This window comes from the organism of the source record quoted next, unplaced genomic scaffold, assembly GCF_019419815.1.
Source record: "Pyrus x bretschneideri cultivar Hongxiangsu unplaced genomic scaffold, Pyrus_bretschneideri_v1 Contig4, whole genome shotgun sequence".
In the NCBI taxonomy this organism is placed as follows: Eukaryota; Viridiplantae; Streptophyta; class Magnoliopsida; order Rosales; family Rosaceae; genus Pyrus; species Pyrus x bretschneideri.
The window spans coordinates 4684961-4706599 of NW_025999723.1; the positions used below are offsets into that span (position 1 = coordinate 4684961).

Consider the following 21639-nt stretch of genomic DNA (forward strand, 5'->3'; position numbering starts at 1 on the left):
GTGGTTTGCTAATTTCAAATGTTGCCATTGAAATTGAGCAAATTGAGTTTGAAATAAAGCTTTGATAATGGCGGAGTGGTGAGTTTGGGGCTTGCGGGTGATTAGAGTGAGAGGACGGCGGGTCAGGGATGGTGGGAAGAAAATATCTCAGTCGCCGGAAAGATTCATGTCACGGTCGCCGAAACATCTCTCTCAGTTGCAGGAAACATATCTCTCATCATCGCCAGTTACTCTTAGTTGATGTTTGGTGTCGTTGGCCTCGACGCCAAGGTCTTGCAGATGTCGCGAAGAAGAAAAAAAAACAGTAAAAACATACTTTTGTTGTTCTCATAATTTAGGCTAGTTTTTGAGTTATTTTTTAGTTCAAGTTTTGCAAAATAGGCTTACCAAATAAATTTTTGAGGTGTGAATTGAGAAACAGTTTTTGAGTTAAAAACTTTGAACTCAAATAGAATACCAAACAAACTCTTATGTTTTTTAGGGGTTTTTATTTCAACGGTCTTTGAAATTGTTTTGACTCCTCACTTTAGTACTTTGAATTCAAAATTGATCAATGTCGTGTTTAAATATAAATATGTCACATCAATGTGGTTTTTTTTATCTTAATTCTATCAAATAACTTGTTAATGTGATGATGCGACACATATGTGTAGCTCATGCGGCTTTGGTTAAATGATTGAGATTCATATCAAAAAAGTAAACAAAAATCATAATTGATTAATTAAAATCTTAGGGTTAGGGTAATTTTATAAATTTGAGAGGGTTAGCAAAACATGAGATATCTCCAAGGGTGTTAATTTGTCTCTGAAAATATTTCGCAAAAATAAACAATTCGGACGTGTCCCAAAGATTTGCACTAATTTCTCCATGAAATCCAATGGCCGTGATGGTTTCGTCGGCAAATTCACATTTTCTTTGGTTTAAATAGTCACACATGTGCTTATTATCTGCAGATTCCATACTTTTGTCTCTAACATGGGCAGTGAGAGCAAAACTTAAAACAAACAAAACCGGAAATTATGATTTTCCCAAATTCTAAGATAGTTTTCTAGGTGAGTATCTTATATTCGGATTATCAATCTATTTCTGATATAATACGTATAATGTACATAGACTCATAAAATATCACCACATCGTTTAATTGAAAATTCAAATTCCATTCAGACAAATACATTAAGATTATGAATTTATTTTTTTGTTATAATCAAGGTTCTAAAAGATGTTAGGCGCTAGTCAGGTGGCAGGTTGGGGCCTAGCCGCCTATTTTTTTATTATAATCAAAGTATCTAAAAGACGCTAAGCGCTAGTCGGGTGGTAGGTTGGGGCCTAGCCGCCTAGGCAGCTAGGCAGGGGCCTAAGTAGATTTAAATAAATTCATTGTATATTGTATAAATAAGTGTCTATTTATATTTAAAGAAACACATAATGTATTAGGATACATAAATTACAAAATAAAATGACATATTGATTATAAAGTATTAAAACATATTGAAAACATGGAGAACAAGCATATAATGAGTGTTTATCCAAGTATTTAACAAGTTCTTTGCATTGTATTGACAAAATAAAATGCAAAATGAAAGTTACCGATTTTATGTCTAAGTGAGAGTTGCAACCTAGACGGGTTTAGGCAAGCTAGGCAGGGCACCAAGGCAGGCTAAACGGATACCTAAGCGAGTCTAAGCGCACTTTCTTAATCTGCAAACACCTAGGGACTAATTAGGATGGTGTCCAACTACCTAGTGCCGTCTAGACGCTAGATGAAATTTTTTAGAACAATGACTATAACACATGTAATGTGCATAAATTCACGAAATATCAGCACATTGTTTAATTGAAAAGCCAAAACCCCTTCAGACGGACATTCATATTATAAATAAATACTAGCATATTGGCACACACAAAGTGTGCGAGAAAATTTTTTATTTTTGTTTTTGAAATAGAATGAGAGAGGAAGAGAGTGATAGAGTATGCAGGAATGAGAAGATTTTTATTTATTTTTTTTTTATATGTTAGTATTACATGTAGATGAGGCTTTTAAAAAAAAAACAGCAAAATTTAATTGTATGAAATTAGATTTCTACATCATATTTCTTATTCATTTCCTGTTTGATTATAGAATTAAACTGATAATTTTATAAAATTTTGATTGACAATGAGTATTTTATTAATTAATAAAGGTACCGAAACATTTTGTCAAATGTAACCGGCCGCTACACTGAAAAAGTTATATGCTTTAGTGATCCGACACTTTTTGACTCTTAAGCATCCTAGATTTTTAAGGCAGAAAGTCCAAATGGCAACAGTAGTACAGTACACATGGTGGATGAAAAACGGAAAACATGCACCACACCACCGAAGATTTAAAAAAACCGGGGTAAGTGTGGCATTTGGTTTACATCTTCCAGTGTTCCAAGCAAAGTGAAAACCACGTAAACCAGGGGCCACACCAAATCTGAAAGTCAAAAGCTCTCCTTATCGTCTTCATCTGTACAAATAGCAACCCTCCTTTGCTTCCACTTCATTCCATTCCACCTTATAAACTCACTCATAGGTTTCGCTTTATCAGTTTTCTGAGACGAAGAAGCAACAGCAATCGAAATTCAAATGGAGGCAATTCAGTCTTGGGTTTCCGAACACAAGCTTACAAGCATTGGTGAGGACACACAGCACTCCAATCTCCCTCTCTTTTAATATTAATGCTTACTTTGTTCATAAATGATTTTAGTAAAAGCGGTTGTATTAAAACCTACAATAATGTTTTTAACAAAAATGTAAGTCATTTTTGAAAAGAAAGAAAAAACACTTAAAATGTTTCATGAACATGCATGTACTTAATGCAAAAAACATTTCAAACGATATTTTAACCCATAAGCACTTTGAACATATTTCTACCAAACAATATAGTCATAAGCGTTTTTAGTGATCGCGTTTATTTTAAAATCGCGTTTAATTTAAAAGTACTTTCAAACAAACTCTAATATGTATTAATAGTTAAGTTTGTTAAACGCAGTGTGCTTCTCTTTGCAAGACTGCAGCCAATTTCGAAACCCTCTTCTCTAGTTTAAATTAGATTAGAAGGGAATAATAACAATGTTAATCTCTTTGGTTTGTGTTATCATTATTACAGGAGGAATATGGGCATCGGCAGTTGGAGCATCTCTAGCCTATTCACGAGCAAGAACACCCCTCAAGCCAAGCCTTAGGCTTATACATGCTAGGATGCACGCACAGGCCTTGACCCTGGCTGTTCTATCTGGTGCAGCAATCTACCATTACTATGAGGACCATGAAGCAGCTGCCCACCACGATGGAGAAAACTAATGCTTCTCCAATAACCACCTGCCTAAGTCAGAGATCCATTGCATAATTCGACATCATCTTATTAGTTTCATTATTTTCTCTGTTTTAATTCCTTTCCCTTTTACTAGTTGTTGTATTGTACATCATATATATAAGGAGATCTTGGTTTATTGACGTATTTCTCATGTAAGTTTGAATCTCTTTTCCTTATGATAAAAATTGATTTCATAGATCGCGGCTGATAAAAACAGTATGATGAATGGTTTCAGGGCTTTGATTTGAAGAATGGTGATGAGTTGTTGAGGTGTTGACTAACACGAAAAATATATTTTGACGGTATTTTGTTTCTTGTTCAGGACTTCGGTTAAAATTTTAAGTTCATCTTAGATCAGCCCCACGCTTTGGATCAACACCTCAACACTCTAAACCCATTGATTACGAGTTTTGGTAAAAAAGTGTCCGTTTTAAAATTTCTTAAATTGCTGTACTCTTATCTTCAAAGAATTAAACAACGTCAAGGTGATCATGAATCATGATTGATCCGATCATTTTGGAGGGTGGTGTACAGACCAGCCAGGCTAGCTTAATTTTTTTAGAGCAACGACATGTAGACTAATTGTACAAGTTTATTAGTGTTAATTAGAGTAGCTAATGGTACGTGTTTTGCCTTGCACATATTTGCTGTTTAAGGTTGTAGGGCTGGAATGTCCTTTTCTTCTTCCTAACATTCTGATTCCTTCAGTTGCCATTTGCCATGGCATTATTCTTTATACATCTTAAATTTAATGCACTCATTGACAACAAATTAAAAATAAATTAAAACGCACTCAAAAGAAGTGGACTACCAACTTCACAATCTTCCCTAATTGACCATAAGAAGCAGCAGCTTCTCCTTAGTCTTCTTCCCCTACTTGTTTCCCTGCGTTTTCTCAAGGTTTTTGTGATACACAAAGGAAGATATGGACTGCTCCATCTGCGCTTCTATGCCATTTATATGTTAAGGCCTCCGAGGAATACAATTTGTTTGACGTGCTATGAGGGAGCTAGGAGCGTTATCTCCTTCATAAACAAGCTTCACACTGCTCGTGGATCACCTGATCAAAACCCTAATCTGTGTAAGGCAAGCTATCTGGTTCCCAACTTAATACTTTCTATGTCCTTTATATTAGCCACACTTTGAATTCTAACTTTTCATTCTCTTCATTGGCATGATTACTATGAGTTATACACACATGTACGTATTGGCTCATTTGGAAATGTGTTTAAATTAGAATATTATTCAGTTTTCTATTTTTGAGAAATTGTTGTGGTTCATAAAGTATATAATCAGTTTATGTGTTATAATATGAGTTTATATTTATTTATACAACATCCACATGTTCTAATACTAAACAATAATTTTCTGGTACTTAAATATGCTTCGTTATTTTTTCGAATACAAGATGTACAACATTATTTTGTTTGCAATTAGGATAAAAAATGAAAGAAAAAAAATTGGGCTTTATTTATCCTCATCTAACATGGGACTTTATTTCTCAATTCCGGCCCACTAACTAGGATGAAAGGCCCCTAAATCCTAGACAAACCTCAACTAGAAAAATCACAAATAGTCGAAGAATAAACCAATTTATACTTTGGAAAATAAAAAAACTCGTGTTCTAAGTTCTTTAAGCTCAAAACTTAATTATGATAAGAAATTATTATGCAATTCTGAATAGTGTCATTTTGTGATGTGCTGCTAATTTCTTTTCTCCTATAGACTCTCGAAAATGTATCGAAATGGGTACATAATATGAACGAAGTGTCCGAAGAACTCAATGAAGATTGAACTCCTAAGTGGGTTTTCTGTTGCACTTAGAGATAAAATCCACACCGACATATTGTTGCAACCTGATGATGGTCCTCCAGTCCCTGCCCATAGAGCCTTATTGGTGACTGATCTCCTTCTCTCTTTGTTTACCAATTAATTAACCAGTTAATAACATATGTACATGTAAAGTTGTTTTTACGAGGCGGTTAACCTTATTTTTCAAATGAGGACACGTGGTTGATATTGATGACATTGTTGATACTGTAAACTTATAGTTGTAAAGATGTGATCGACATAGTTATCAACAGATCATTGATATATCATCCGCGGCGCAGTTAACCACATATGAATGTATTGAGAAACCAATTCTAACTTTTACATTTAGGTTGTTAATGTCATGTACGTAGGCAATAAGATTAGAAATTTTTAACATTCTAGACTCAGATGGATGCAAGGCTCCACCAAACAACACCATAAAACTGCCCGAACTGAACCATGAAGAGCTTGAGTCTCTCTTGGAATTTCTGTACCATGGGGTCTTGTCAAAAGAGTGATGAAGTTTGATTTAGTGTGTTAATTTGAAGAAAGAAGAAGGAATTAATCACAAAAAAAATGGAGAAGAATTTGAATGCTTCACTCTTTGCAGAAATTGCAAAGAGAATGTTTTTCTCTCTATATTCCTTCACACACCATTACACTGTGCATAACAATTAGTTATACATAAGGATTCCTACAATCTCAAACAAAAATGATCTCAGCCACACATCTAGCTAAGTTCAAGGATCCTTCCATATGTCACTTAAACAGAATTACAATATGAGCCCTACACTTGGTGAAATTAACCAAAGTGGATACACAACTAAATACAAGGCTTATTTATCCTAAACTCAGATTCGCTCAATGCTTATACACTAACACTCCCCTTTAAGCTTTGAGCTGATATGACTCCAAGTTTATCTCAAAGGTAGTTGAACCTTTCCTTCGGTAAAGTTTTGGTAAAAATGTCTGCCACTTGATCTTTGGTAGGACAGTAGACCAAATCGATAATTCCCAGCTGTAAAGCATCTTTGATGAAGTGATACCTTCTATCAATGTGTTTTGTTCGCTGATGGAACACTGGATTCTTAGTTATTGAAATTACGGATGTATTGTCACATTGCAAAAGAGTTGCTTCTGTTTGTAGCTCCCTAAATTCCTCCATAACAAATTTGAGCCAGATAGCTTAAGTTGTAGCTTCTGATACACTAATATACTTTAACTCCGCAGTTGAGAGTGCAACACAATTCTACTTAATAGATGCCTATGAGAAGACTCCACTTCCAAATAAGAATGCATAGCCAGATGTGCTTTTGTTATTATCAATGGAACCTCCCCGGTCATTGTCACAATATCCAATTAAGACTGCCTTCTTGCCTTTCTCATACTTCAAACCATAATCCAGCATCCCTTTAACATATTTGAGCACTCTCTTGGTTGTCCTATAGTGTTTACTAGCAAGATTGCCCGCGTGATGTTGTAGGTTTCAAAGCTGTATAAAACGTGTCAAAATCCTAAATGGAAACATATACTTGTAATGAGGAACAACATAGGTTTCCAGGGATGGAGTACTTTTTATATAAATGTGAAAATTTATTTATAATCTTATTTACAATGAGGAACAAAATTGACCGAGGGTGGAGTAATATTTACATGAGTAACAAAATGTGTCCATGGGCAGGGTTCTGCATTAGGTAGAGCTTTCTCCTTTCTTCTCACATGTAGGTTTTGTTTTGTCTGTTACATAATTGGAAAAAACAGAAAGTTGTTAATGTACGTGAATAACAGTCTTAGTGCAAATGAGAGAACAAAACTTAAACAAAGGAATAGCATATGCTGTGAAGAGGCTGTTAAAACTTGTAAGAGTCAATCAATAACAACAACTTCAATTAATACATAGTTTGTTGTAATAGGCACATGAACATATTCAAAAGAAAATTCTAGTTAAACCTAGAAAGTTTTGTATTGAGGATTGTGGGTTTATCAATGAAGTAGAAGATGGTGGAAAAACTCGTATGCTTCCTCTGTCCTATTAAAATCTGATGAATAAATTGTAGCCTAATAATTAACAGAACTCCTCAATTAATCAAGACATGTTCAAATTCACACTAAAATAATAATTGGTTCCGGACCCACGATTCATCAAAATTCATGAATTATGACCTAGATTTTGAGATATTCATGTGAGGGTTTTCTTACATGCTTCTTTTTCTGTGTATGAAAACTAAAAGTCAAACACCGTCAGCAAAATGAATGCAAATTATACTAAAAACAGTGAGAAAAAACAGAAATTATATATAAATATATATATATATATATATATAGAGAGAGAGAGAGAGAGATATGGCAGAAGCAAAAAGCAACAATGATAATTGGAAGAACGGACATACTATACATATCTCCTTTTCTTTTTCCCAATTTATATTTACTTTTCCCTTCTCCTCCTTCAAGGGTCTCTTTACTTTCATGGTTAACTTTTTACTGTAATTGTCTTTTATCCATGATGAAAAGCACTTCTAATGCTAATCTCCTTGTTGGCTCAAACCATGTGGTATATTCAATCCTTTTAGGCATATCTACCATGGTCGTCTAAAATAAGGGATGAAGAAGGATGATGGGAGCAAGAAATAAAGAAATGAAAACAACTTAAATAAAATGTTTTTACCCTTCATTTTGTGCAGTCCTTCTATTACATTTCTTCTTCTAGATTTCTCCCATGTATTTCTACTTCCTCTGTAACGCAAAAATGAAAAATAAAAACTAAAGATATGAAATGCTTATAAAATAGGCCATACATTTTCATGTCCTAGATAAAGTTCCATGTTAATGGCATTACTGACCGTAATCTTTATGGGCATAATGGCTGACGTACTGGTGCGAGGATATGTTGGTTGGAACTCAAGGAGTGCTCTGTTGGTTTTAGAGCCAGGTCTTCCCAAGGTACATGGATATACAAATCCTACCTGGAGACTGCATAGGAGGGATCATGCATTCAAAGACGTTAGTAATTCACTTTATAATGAGTTACATATTTGATATTTGTGTCAAATTCGTATGAGCAGTACTTCTAATTGTGTGTATGTGCGTTTGCGCGTAAATGTACTAAAATCAAACTCAGGTTCAAGAAGATATAGAATATGCTGGAAGTCATTACCAACAAAATTCAGAGAGGATGCACTTTATGACCCGCCTAGTGCTGATGGAACCGCAACTATGAACATCGTTTAAAGCAGCCTTCAGGTGAGTCTTATGAATTGCGGACTAAGCAATGAGATTTATGATGTATTCAGATATCTCAACAAATTCAGTTAAAAAAAAATTATATTCCAACAGAAATAATATTGAAAACACAAATTTGAAAACCCAATTGCCATAACAAATAATGCAATTATTACCTTGCAAGAGGAGAACAGGGTGAGTATTGAAATCGGAGCAGCCTTCTCGACAACCTCATATGGTAACTTGTTAATCCCTTCATTAGAATCACACATTATCTAGTACCAACCAAACCAAACAATTAACTAAAAAAACCATCAACAACAACAACCAAGCTTTATCCACTTGGAGTTGGCTTAATTAAAAAATCCAAAACTTATAAAATTTAAACCTTAACTATTGGGAATTTAGATTGCAGGCAACCAACCTCTACTTGTTTTCTGCTCGTTTGCGTTCAAGTTGCAGACTTTTAGTGGACGCCATCTTGATGGAAAGACTCGTTTGCGCTCATGACAAAAACAGTGCAGCAAAACCTCTAAACATGCCCAAATAAACAAACATTACGTTTAGCAAGTGGTTCATTGTTGAGGGCAACTGACAAATGCAACAAAGAAAAACTACAATCTGTGAAAAAAAAAAAACAAAAACTAAAATTTCAAGCAAGAAAAATGATGTTTTTTCCTCCTGTAAGGGACCATACCAGTATCCGATTCAATCGAGGGTTTTTGTCTTTTTTTCGTTTTTTAAACTTCTGGGTTTTTCTGCTCGGATTCTAAGACGACCCATGATGGTGGTGTCCATAACCCATCTGTGGATTGTTGTGAATATTAATGGGGGTTTTGTTGGGTAAGCGTGGAAGCCCAAATGGGCGAGCTTGGTTGGCTGATAGCTGTGCAGAAATCAAACGATATCGGCGAGGATTTTCAAGATTCCGAATCTAAGGAAAGGAAAAGAAATCTACCTTTGGGGATGTCTGAGTGGTGGCGGTGGACGCTGGAAACGAGATAGAACCGAAGAGATTTTTGGTTCTTGAGAGAGAGAGCTGGAAAGATCGAGATATCTGTACTGGAAGCAATAGAAAAGCTTACCGCGATGACCAACACGTGGCCTTATGCTTTCGAAAAGGGATAACGACAGCTGGAACTCAAGGACCATTATACCCACACGTGTACCACAGGGATAAAACTGCCATTTTACTGTTAAGATTGAAAAATAAAAGGGCAAACAAACAGCAATACAGGGGCTAAAACGTCAAATCACTGTTAATGAACAGTGTTCATCAACTGAGTTTTAGTATATATAATTTGTAGGGCAATGCATATATCTAGCTAGTAAACTAGTTGCATACATCACATCCGGCCTTGTAGCAGTGAGGTATAACAAACTTCCCACAATTTTCCTATATTGCTCTTCACTTGCTACACCACTTCCATCATCCTTGCTTAATTTCTCAGTAGCAACAAGACGGATAGAGACAGATTTGCACTCTTTCAAGCCAAATTTATCCAACAAGGAAGAAGCATACTTCATTTGATGAATGAAAATGCTTGAATTAGTTTGTATCACTCTCATTCATAGGAAATGATGAAGGAGTCCTAAATCTGTCATTTCATATTTCACCTTCGTATCTTCTTTAAATTCTTTTAACATCTCTTCATTGCTTCTGGTATGTACTATCTCATCCACATATATAGACACAATTAAGATTTCTTTATCTCCCCTTGTCTTAGTGTAGAGAGTTGATTCACTCAATCTTTTCTCAAATCCACACTGGGTGAAGTAGTTGTCAATCTCTCCATACTAGGCTCTAGGTGCCTGTTTTAGTCCATAAAGGACCTTGTGCAATTTGTTGACCTTGTCTTCTTTGCCATCAATTACAAATTCCTCAGGTTGGTCAACATACACCTCTTCCTGTAGTTTTTCATTCAAAAATGCAGATTTAACATCTAATTGGTACAACTTCCAGCTTCTTTTTGCAGCAAAAACAATCAAGGTTCTGATTGTATCCAATGTAGCAACTGGAGCAAAAGTTTCATTGTAATCGATTCTGGTTTCTGCACATACCCCTTGGCAACCAACCTTGCCTTTTTCTTTTGTACTGAGCCATCCAAATTCAGCTCAGTTTTGAACACCCATTTCACTCCAATGACTTGCTTATCACTTGGCCTATCGACACTGCTCCCAAGTTCCATTTTTCTCAATCACTGACAGTTCTTCTTCCATTGCTTTTATCCAGGCCTTGTCTTATGCAGCTTCTTCATATTTCTCAGGTTCCACAATGCACAGATTACACTGTGCTAGAATGTCACTTATATTTCTCCACTTCACTGGAGTATGATCATAAGGCTGTGAGATCTTTCCAGACTCATGAATGATATTATCTTGTTCTTAAGTATTGGAAGGAGTACTAGAACTAGAGAGACTTCCTTCAATCTCACTCAACTTATGTGAATTCACACCAATCATATTTTCAGATTGATTCTAAATGTAGGTCACATCAACAGAATTCTCTGAACTTTCCTTCCAATTCCAGGACATGGTTTCATCAAAAACTACATCTCTTGACAAAATTAACTTTTTAATGCATGGATCAAATACCCTGTATCCCTTTTCACTTGTTGCATATCCAACAAACACACATTTGACACTCTTTACATCGAGCTTTTGTCTTATCTCAGTTGGTACATGCACATAACAGAGCGATCCAAACACTTTTAAATGATCAATACCTGGTTTTCTGCCACTGTAGGTCTCAAATGGAGTTAGATTGCCAAGAGCTTTTGTAGGTGACCTATTTAGAATGTAAACAGTTGTATGTACAGCTTCTACCCATAGAAAGTATGGCTTGCTTTTATCATGAAGCATTGCCTTAGCCATCTCTACAACTGTTCTGTTATTTCTCTCCACTACTCCATTCTGCTGTGGAGTATAGGCCATATATAACTGTCTTTGAATTCCTTCAGTCTCTAAAAACCTGTTGAACTCATTTGACACAAACTCACCCCCTCTGTCACTTCTTAGACACTTCACTTTGAAACCACACTGCAATTCCACCATTGCTTTGAACTTTCTGAAACAAGTTAGGCCTCATATTTGTGTCTTAGGAAATAAACCCATGACATCCTTGTGTGATCATCAATAATATAAAATATTTGTTCTTATCAATTGATTCATTTCGCATGGGACCACACAAGTTAGTGTGTATTAGTTCTAGTGGACTACTTGCTCTCCAAGCTTGTTCTTTTAGAAACCAATCTCAATCCCAACTAGCATTCTTCACATACACCATCAACATCTTCGAGATGTGGAAGACCATGCACTATCTCATTCTCTCTAAGTTGCTTAAGACTTCTGAGATTGAGATAACCTAGCCTCTTGTGCCAAGTTCAAGTACAAGGAATGATACTTGTCTTTAACACAATCTGATCATTATGCATAAAAAACAGAGCATAACACCTATTCTCTTTCATTCTCACTTTTATAACCAAACTATCAAGTGATGATCCATCAAAAACACTATATACTTTTCCTCCAAATAGCAAGTAATATCCATGCTCATGCATCTATCCAACACTTAGCAAGTTCTTTTTCAACCCGGTAAATACATCACTTCTCTGATATATTTCCTTCCTTTGGTTGTATCAATCACAAGAGATCCCATTCCTGCCACATTAACCAGATCACCAGTTGGCATTTGCACTTTTCCTGCCGCATTGGTTCTCACATCAACAAAAAGATTGACATTTCCTGTCATGTGGTTGCTGCATCCACTGTTAATGTACCAATTTCCGTTCACCTGTGCTTCAGTAGTTGCACAATTAGCATAAAATAGGTTACCTAGATACCTCCATTTGATTTGCACTGTTAGCCTTTTAAATAACCTTATCCACTAGTGCACTCCCTAGCCCAATGTCCAAATTTATCACAATTGTGACATTTGGATTTTCCCTTATATATGCACTCACCAAAGTGAAACTTTAAGCATACTTTGCACTAAGGTTTTGTCACTTATTGATTCATGGAGAATGATGAATTTGCATTCTGTGCAGGACCCATAAATGACTTTTGCTAAAACTTAGGCTTTGAATCCCACTTCCTACCTTTTACATTCCAGTTCTTCTTAGACTTAAGACTATTGGATTAAGAGTTACCCCTATTTTGTTGCCCTTTTGAACTTACAGAGAATGAGGCAAATGCTTATCAGTAGCATCAACAGTGTGCAAATCAAAACGTTGTTCCTAGCTTTTAAGAATTGCTAGAACCTTTTGTAATTCAACAGTCTATATACATTTTGTATTCTCAATCACAAGACAAATGGGATCATAGGGTTTGCTAAGACTGATTAAAACCTTTTGCACAAGTCTTTCATTAGATAACACTTCACCAAACGTCTTCATTTGGTTAATCAGTTCATTCAAATGTGTAAGATACCTAGATAATTTCATCGTCACGCATTCTAGTATACTCAAATTCACGTTAAAGATTTTGGAGTTTAACCGACCGTAACTGATCACCACCGTGGTATTCTCCATATAGCAGATCCTATGACATCTTTGCTAAATCGGCGTTGGCAATTCGACAGAATATTTAATCCGAGACTGCACTCTGGATAATACCCAAAGCTTTTGCATCTTGGATATATGCAGCCATTGTTTTCTCATCGTTTTCTTCTACTGAGCTTCCTTCAGCCTTCTTTTTCTTCTTTGAATCTGAGGTCGTAACCCTTTTTCAACTAATTTCCATAACCCATGAGATTTAAAGATCGTCACCATCTTGATTCTCCAGAACTCGTAGTTCTCACCAGAGAATATCAGAGTTCTTAGCTCAAAACTTCTAGATCCAGCCATCTCTTAGCTTAGATGATACGAGCACGAATCGAAATCGGATTCTATAGAATTCCGACAACTTCACCTGAACCGAAACGACCTTGAATGTAGCTTGATTACTTCAACGTTGATGACGTTAGCTTTACAGTTTACGCCCAGATCTCAAATGATTGAACTTGGCTCTGAGGCCGTGATGAAGTTTGATTTAGTGTGTGTTAATTTGAAGAAAGAAGAAGGAATTAATCATAGAAAAAATGGAGAAGAATTTGAATGCTTCACTCTTTGTAGAAATTGTAGAGAGAATGTTTTTCTCTCTATATTCCTTCACACAATGTTTTTCTCTCTATATTCCTTCACACACCATTACACTGTGCATAGCAATTAGTTATACATAAGGATTCCTACAATCTCAGACAAAAATGATCTCAACCACACATCTAGCTAAGTTCAAGGATCCTTCCACATGTCACTTAGACAGAATTACAATATGAGCCCTACACTTGGTGAAATTAACCAAAGTGGATACACAACTAAATACATGGCTTATTTATCCTAAACTCAGATTCGCTCAATGCTTATACGCTAACAAAGAGAAGATGAACAAACACATCTACTCCTTGTCCCTTGCAGCTGATAAGTACGGAATCTCGTACTTGCAGAAGCTATGTGAGCGTCATATGCATAAGTCTTTGAGCTCAGCCAATGCTCTTGATGTTTTAGAGGTCGCAGACGTTTGTTCTAGCCTAACACTGAGGGAGAATGCCTTGGAATACATTGTTAAAAATATGCATGACATAATTTTCTCTGCTAAATATGATACGTTTGCACTAAAGAATCCACATCGATGTGTACAGATTTCTAGAGCATCATTGATGGATGACAAAAGAAATTCAGTTGTAAGGGAATGTTATTGATTGATCATGTCCTTACAATTGTGCAAGTATTTACATCTAATTGACCCAAGACTTCTCGGAAAAGTATTTACGTGTGTACTGTTTACTATTTTTCACATCTTCAAATATTGCTACAATATTGCTTTTAAGATTTTTCGTTTTTGGAAAGACATTTTAGGATAAATCACCAAACCTATTCTCAAATTGTTTTATTTCATATGCTATTTGTCACTTGCGGAAAGCACATCTGTGAAGGAGGATTCAAACTCAAATGCCTAGGAGAAGCACATCCGCAAACCAATGTGATTATGCCAAAATAGTCTAAAATTCTATTTGTTTGTTTTCCTTTTAGAAAACAATTTTTTAAACCCTTTTTTTGAAACTTTTTACATACGGTTGAGGTAGTGGACTAAGTCTCACAATAAGCTAGTCATAATAATTTAGTCTGAATTTGCCTTAATTTGGTGGGAATCAAATCTAAGTCCTCTCACTTATAACTGAATAATACCATTAGATCGTAGTACGTACAAAGTAGGTAAAAACATTTTCTGAAACTTTAAACCTAAACCATACATCAGCCCAATATAACTCAAACAATAAACAGAAGCCCACAGATTAGCCTACAAGAAAAACGGAAAGATGGAAACCTTAGCTAATACAAAACCTAACCCGTTAATTACCAAAAAAATAGGCAAGATAAAAACCCTAACCCTAGTCTACTCAAAAGTCAAAACGAGGGTGTCGAATAGACATAGACGACCAGCCCGAAGAACATCTGGAGGGGGCCACTATTGTTTTCCAGAAAGATGATCTGATCTGTGAGAAGGAGGGTTACTAATGTAGAAGAGGTCGTTAAGTCTTATGGCCTTACATGCACATTGAACTGGAATGAATGTATGATGACAGTGGCTCCAACAAAAGCTAATTTGCAACAGCACTATCTTTGATCGGGGTTATAGCGCTCTCATGGCTGTTGCAGTTAGTATGCCCACAAAAATGGTTGAACCAATAATGTAAGGCACAGCTGCTTGCGGAGTCGCTTTTGTATATCCACAAAAGGGGATGGAGATGAGTATGGATGATTTTGAACTCAAGTACAATGATTTAATGGATAAACTCGATGACGAATGTGAACTTGCTAGAGAATTTTTCTGCGTGGCCTTCTATTCGTCAGAACATATTATTACTATTGCTCATACAAGTGCAGCAAGCAACAGATGCAGTCGCGGATCTCGTGCGAGATGAATATAGCCTTCATGGAATGATCAGGGTTGAGTGAGAGAATTATATAGTCAAAATTTACACTCTAATTTCATAAATGTCAGTTTTTATAAAAGCTATCACATATATCTAAAATTTTACTGGAATAGACCTCAATACCCTCAAAGTTAATAACAAACCTAACCCTAAATCAAAACACTACTAGATGAATGAACCTGAATTCATTTCCAAGAAAACTTGCTGTTTGACAATTCCATCCATAGCTCACGGTCTCATCCCCACCTCCCAATCAATCAGATATTTTGTTTATGATTTTAATTTTGCAATAAAAATTGAAATTTGTTTGTCTACATGCAATTCTGATGGGCTTTTGACAAAAGGTAGAGCTCCTAATGATCAGTGAACAGATGGCAACGTGCCATCCTTACCCCCAATTAGCCAGACTCTCGTTCAACTTTCCTAATATATTTCCTATTGATTTGTTAGGTTTTCAAGGCATACCGAAAGTATAAGAGCAAAAACTAATTATTATTTTAGTTTTTTTAATCGAACATTTCAAAACAATATGAAGGAGAAGGATAAGCAGAGGCAGAAGGGGGGAGGGGGAGGGTTGCGGCGGTGGGGGAGGCTTTGGCAACAAGTAAACAGTCTTGTTGTGAGTTCGAATGAAAAAGAATTCCAACGATTTTAGGTGTAGTGTAATTTGATAATAATTTTTAGGGCAGTTTGGTCTATTTAAGCGTGTTTTTACTATAATTGATAGTTTTTATAAAAAAAAAACTGATATTTATGAAATTAGAAGCTAAATATTGGTTACATATGAGAAATTCCCGTTTAGTGATGTGCCGTGCCACTCCACATGCATAACTACCCTTAAAAAATCCTTTGAACCACGTTTTCCATTTGATGTTATTGGCTGCTTTCTTTGTATCCTAGTAAGCAAGTATGCAGTTCTAATTAGTTTGACTTGATTTAACAATTGGAATATTTGCACTCTTTGTCTTTGACATTCACTGTTTCATAAGCATCTTCTTTGAAAGGAAAATCTATATATGTAGGTTAATTAATGAAAGAGTTTTACTGTGTCAATAGTTCAATCTTTTAAAACTCAGCCATATTGCATCTGCAATTAGGGTTAGGGAATGATTAATTTTGTTAATTATCCTTTTTTTTAATGGCATCCAGACACTCAAGACGTGTCCGGGTGGGTGTTAGAATCAATTGAAGAAGTTAAGCACAGAAGGAGAAGATGAAATTCCTTTGGGCCTGCATATGGACAGATGTTCTTGCTTGGAGCGACATACTTGTCCATCCTGGTGATAAAATCTCAATTCGAGCACATAAAATCATATTGGTAGCCCCGGCACTCTCTATGCTAGATCTGTTAATATAATACCCTACTGCATAAAAATATATTTCCCTAATTAATTAAATCAAACAGATCATTATCAATTGCATATTCTTGAAAAATTAGCTGAATTGATCAATTTACAAACTGTCAAAATTTGATAGTATTTGATTTTGATCAGTTTAACAATCAAAATTTATAAAATGATTATATATATAGGGATAGTGTATTAATCAATATATAATTGTAGAATGTGGACTTTAATTTAGACGTTATTTTGTATCAGAAACTATTGATCTAGTAAATTATAACGTTTATATACAGATTTCTTATATCAGAACCACCAGGGTGGGTGTGGGATTGTTATTGCCTATTAGTTGCTTGCAAGATAAGCCTTGTTCTCCAATCATTTTTTTTCTTTTTGTTTGGTGATATAGCTCCAATCATTTTGGGGCCTTCAATTACATAAACCAAGAGTACCTCAACCATTATGAAACGAAATGTCCTTGACCACTATCCTTACACGATACAGGGCCTTCATTCCATCAAGGGCATGTTTGAAATTCTAATTCTTGGACTCAGTACTCTTTTGATTTTTCAGTACCACTGCAAATCTACTACTTAAAAAAGTCTTTTAAACTTTTTCCAGATCTTAATTTAACTACACCCAGTAAATAAATTTTAAAGTGGAACTGAAGCGATGTATGACTAAATTTCAGCAGATCGTGGTCGCTCTGCCATTTACAAGCACTCTAATATTATTAATCAACCTAAGAATCAGAACTATTGATATTGATATGACCCGAAGTTGATTAATTATTCTTTTTATTTAATCAGGATCTAATTCATCCCATTCATATGAATCTAGCTGATCAAGCATTTGTAACTAAGTTGTTTAAAGCTTGATTAATTCCTTGATAATCAACATATCATTCATGCCATCCTAGCCAACTAGCTACTACAACAAAACCGATCTAATACTGAAGTTGTTTGAAGCTTGATTAATTCCTTGATAAGCTACATCATTATCCAAGAAAGCGAAAACTGATGATGATCATCATCAAACATACCTAGGTAGCTATATATAGCAACCGAATCTTGATTACTCATTTTCGGTATTTTCACTCCAGTTTTTTATAGCCACTGCCACTGCTTGCTTTACTGCATGAGCGTCAATGCTTTCACCTTCCTCTTCATTCTATACAATATTAAAGCGAATTTACCTTATAGCTGCTGTCATGAACAAGTTTATATATAATCCATAGTATTTATTTATATATAGAGAGAAATTGAATTGTCTTACTTCTCCTCCAACTGCCTGTAACCTGAAACTGTCTGCACAGGAAACCCTAGCTTCAAGCACATTGAGACCCAAGTCTTCGAAAGCTTCCAGAACGGACACAAGCAAACCTGGGCAACTCTTCTCAGAAAACGCATTTATCAGAAATCCTTTTTCTAGGGTTTCCACTGTAACCTGCTGAAAAAATAAGGACATATACAAATTATAACAAATTAAAAATCCCATTATATATTACTACGCATACAGCTAAAAAGGACATTAATAAAATATTAATCATAGCACCCGATATGGAAAAGGGTCAATTCAGTTTGTATAAGTACCACAGGCAACGAAGTTTGGTCACTTGACGATGAAGTAGTTTGTGCATTTACAATATCTTGATTCAGTCTTTCCACCTTTTGTTTTAGCTCTTCAATGTACTTGGAGGCATCTACTATGATGGAGGTTTTGTTTAGCTGAGACACATGCGCAAACCAAAAACTGTACTGTTAGACATGTATACTATCGATCAATAATCAAAACATATATGTACACACAAACACATATATACATATATAACCAATATGTATGTATACCTATATATACACACACAAACACACTCTCTCGTAGATTGGATATGTGTCATATAATTACATCAATGCCATAACTGACGGCTTGGTACATATAATGAAATTCCAAATTAATTGATCTCCCTCTTTAGATATATATATAGACGTAGTAAATTACACAAATAGATAATTGAATTCTTATCAATATAATTCTAATGCTCGATCCTCAGTTTAAAATCAAGATAACATACATAGAATATTGAGATGTTTCAGAAAACGAATATATATATCGGAGGGGCAGTCATGAGAGACACACACATACACACAAACCGTAAGAACTTTTAGCCTTCGACAACTCACAGCATACTACTTTTAATATTGTTTCAGTTTTCTCTTGATAAGCTTAACAAACCACAGAAATAAATTGGCTCCGAATATAATCTTAACAGAAATGTTCTCATGGCCATCAGGCAACAAGGAAATATATATATATAGTCGCTCACTCTTGGATTTGATATCAAAGGAAGAATTTTAATCTCAACCTTTGAAATCAAATTCAAAAGTGAGTGACCATGAATTCTTAGTAGTCAGGTGACCAAGAGAATGAGATTCAGAATAATAATTCCCCATCGGTTTAAAAATCAAGAGAGTGGTGCTGAAATGAGATATTTAACAGGGGGACCCCATTTCGCCCAAGTTGGTGCGAAACCGGAAAGAAAAGCGGTTTTTCTGGCAGCCAACACAAAACGAAACCAATTGCATGTATTTTGTGTTAGCGAAAAGAAACAATTGTAGTCTAGTGTATACAAAACTTCGAGAATTTAGGCCAATAGAATAAAGGGAAAGCCTGAGAAATGAATGCAGCAGGGGGAATTACAGCATGAGAGTTAGTAATAGAACGAAGAAGTTGCAGCTTTTCATAGAGTGCTGCCCTCTTGTGCTCCCTAGAAACCATGGAAACTGAAAAAAGTAGGATATCGGATTCGATATATATTTCAGATTTCCCAGCTTTCACTTTCGCCTCTCTTCTTTCTCTTCCTTATACAAGTCTCTGAAAAGCTCTGAAAGTTTTTATAAGAGGGCGATGAGCTCTCAAATCTATATGATCCTGTTTGCTTCGCTGCACATGACTGCCTCAGTTTTTTTTTTTTCTTTTCCCACAACAAATTAATAATGTACTATAGAAAACATATTTTGGCTGCAATTACTGACATGCCCCCGCTTTAAGGAAATAACATTTCTCGTTTATCCTTGGGATGATTAATTGCACATAATTAATCATTTGTCTTCTTATTTATTTAGTAATAATGGAGAGATTTTTCAATGTGACCGGTACACGGGTGGTACACCACGTGTCATTATACAAATGATAAGATATGTGTGCTAAAAAGGTAATAACTTAAAAAATAAAATTTCTCACCACTCATATTAAAACACATGATGTACCACTTGTGTTCCGTCACAATTAAAAATTTCTTGTACTAATGTGCTTCTTAAACCTAAAGTTTACTTAATTTGTTGGGTATAACAGTGCATATGACCAAATTGTTCCAGAAAAAATCGAATTCAACGTGACTTATTCACTAAACAAAATAATTTAACATGAAACAACACATATTCATCGTATCATGTATATACATGAAAAAGTGGAATTCAGCAATATTGCTGAAAATTTTCAGATAAAAAAACTTAACTACTTATAAATAAGATCACATTAATGTCCTTGATTAAAGACATGCATACCACGCCACGTACTACCTAAACTAATAATTTATATGAACTTTCCAACATTATCAAGCTGTTCAGCATAAAATCATAGATCATATCTGCAAAGTTGCTAATGATTAAGATTATACGGTATATATTCTTCTAGTTTCTAATCAAATTATATGGCCAAGTTTTTATATATACATGTCTTCGACAAAAAAAATCTATACATACATGTATTATAATTACTTATCTTTGCATATATATTCTGTATATAATTTATCTGGTGATAAAAACAGTAATAGTGATATTGAGAGTGATCAGTTTCACATGCATGTTTTTGGAGTAGTCTGCAAGTTGATATACAGAAAGCTAAGGCCACTAGATGGTAAGGTAGAAAACATTTAGGATCGAATATAAGCTTGAAAACAAAAGAAATTTTATGTCTTTCATTCATTCTGAATATTCATTTCACATATATATATGTATGTGTATGTGTATGTATGCACCAAAATTATGAATTGTTAGTGAATAAAGATGCGAAAATGATACAGAGAAAGGGGTAGAAGGGAAAAAAAAAGTGAAGCGCGGGAAGAAATGGGGGAATCATGAGCGCGTGAGGGAGATATATAGAGGGATCGAGGTGGGAGTGGCAACTGTGGATTTGTGGAATAGGCCAACCATCGAGCCATCGAAACAAGTGCATGAGAAGAGAAGCAACAAAATATGATCGCTACATGTTTAGTTTGTGAGTTTTGGAATGCCTCCAAACACGCCTCACGGGGTTTATTTTAGCTTAGCCTCTTCCCAAACACGCAATCCCCCTCCCCATCTCCGTTTTCCCTTTTGTCCTCTCCCTTTCTCTGTCTTCCTCTCTCAACACGTGCCATGTCTACCTTCTCATCATCTCTAGCTAGCAAATAACCTTCTAGTTCATATTCATTATACCTTCTTCTTGACAAACGATGAGATAATCAACATTAAATAAGATGATTCAAATTTGAGTGTAAGGAGATATGCATATATACAATCTGCCCAAATTGGTTACGCTCGCATCTGCTCATCATACCCTCTTTTAATTTAATTAAATTTTTTGAAACTCATATAAATATGTACCATGTATATGCAATCATAGATGCATAATATTAAGTATTTATGCATGAGGATAGTTGATTTCATCATGTTCTAACTAGCTACTTGTTCTTTATACTAATTAATCATGAACCCAAATCTATTTATAATTTTATATCCATTCCAGGACCATATGATCATTTTGAGTGCAACTTGCAGGTCAGATTAAGTTAATTGAATTAGCGCTTCTTTAACTTTTGACAATGCATTTGCATATAAACTTATAAAAGATTAGTCAAATATTTCCAAAAATATATTTCCTTCCATGGACAGGTAGATGAGGAAAAAGAACCTCAGCTT

At 35.2% G+C, this 21639-nt stretch overlaps 2 protein-coding genes and 1 long non-coding RNA gene across 20 annotated transcripts; 1 reads left to right on the forward strand and 2 right to left on the reverse strand.

Annotated features, from left to right (window-relative positions):
* Positions 1-2328: 2328 nt before the first annotated feature.
* LOC125468942 lies at positions 2329-3481 on the forward strand. Its single transcript, XR_007251293.1, has 2 exons — positions 2329-2656; positions 3131-3481. It is a non-coding gene; the product is annotated as an uncharacterized LOC125468942 (long non-coding RNA).
* Positions 3482-6653: 3172 nt separating this feature from the next.
* LOC125468720 lies at positions 6654-9223 on the reverse strand. Of its 17 annotated transcripts, none has more exons than XR_007251092.1 (7): positions 9066-9223; positions 8793-8900; positions 8545-8621; positions 8304-8410; positions 7990-8119; positions 7815-7882; positions 6654-6860 (listed from the first exon to the last, which is right to left on the reverse strand). XR_007251092.1 is itself a non-coding variant. In XM_048564985.1 (5 exons), the coding sequence occupies exons 2-5, from the start codon at positions 8638-8640 to the stop codon at positions 7874-7876; spliced, it is 369 nt and encodes a 122-aa protein (XP_048420942.1). In that variant the 5' UTR covers positions 8641-8643; positions 8793-9037; the 3' UTR covers positions 7574-7873. The 17 variants fall into 17 exon arrangements, 2 of the variants coding, with proteins under 2 accessions (XP_048420942.1, XP_048420944.1); XR_007251085.1 differs by having other exon boundaries at positions 8545-8643; XR_007251086.1 differs by lacking the exon at positions 9066-9223 and having other exon boundaries at positions 8793-9024.
* Positions 9224-17532: 8309 nt separating this feature from the next.
* LOC103953774 (transcription factor SCREAM2-like) lies at positions 17533-19647 on the reverse strand. Of its 2 annotated transcripts, none has more exons than XM_048565090.1 (4): positions 19379-19647; positions 18274-18408; positions 17957-18127; positions 17533-17851 (listed from the first exon to the last, which is right to left on the reverse strand). In XM_048565090.1, exons 1-4 carry the CDS (start codon positions 19454-19456, stop codon positions 17756-17758), a joined length of 480 nt encoding a protein of 159 aa, XP_048421047.1. In that variant the 5' UTR covers positions 19457-19647; the 3' UTR covers positions 17533-17755. The 2 variants fall into 2 exon arrangements, with proteins under 2 accessions (XP_048421047.1, XP_048421048.1); XM_048565091.1 differs by having other exon boundaries at positions 17957-18130; positions 19379-19643.
* Positions 19648-21639: the final 1992 nt, after the last annotated feature.

What these genes read in the sequence shown, in the direction of transcription:
- LOC125468720 (XM_048564985.1), bottom strand. Translation starts at nt 8,640, where the DNA reads ATGTGTGATTCTAATGAAGGGATTAACAAGTTACCATATGAGGTTGTC. An exon ending in CCCTGTTCTCCTCTTGCAAG is followed by an intron (nt 8,411 to 8,544) that starts GTAATAATTGCA and finishes CTCATTGCTTAG; the next exon opens with TCCGCAATTCATAAGACTCA. An exon ending in TTATGCCCATAAAGATTACG is followed by an intron (nt 7,910 to 7,989) that starts GTCAGTAATGCC and finishes TCATATCTTTAG; the next exon opens with TTTTTATTTTTCATTTTTGC.
- LOC103953774 (XM_048565091.1), bottom strand. Translation starts at nt 19,456, where the DNA reads ATGGTTTCTAGGGAGCACAAGAGGGCAGCACTCTATGAAAAGCTGCAA. An exon ending in ACCAAACTTCGTTGCCTGTG is followed by an intron (nt 18,131 to 18,273) that starts GTACTTATACAA and finishes TTATTTTTTCAG; the next exon opens with CAGGTTACAGTGGAAACCCT. An exon ending in TACAGGCAGTTGGAGGAGAA is followed by an intron (nt 17,852 to 17,956) that starts GTAAGACAATTC and finishes AATATTGTATAG; the next exon opens with AATGAAGAGGAAGGTGAAAG.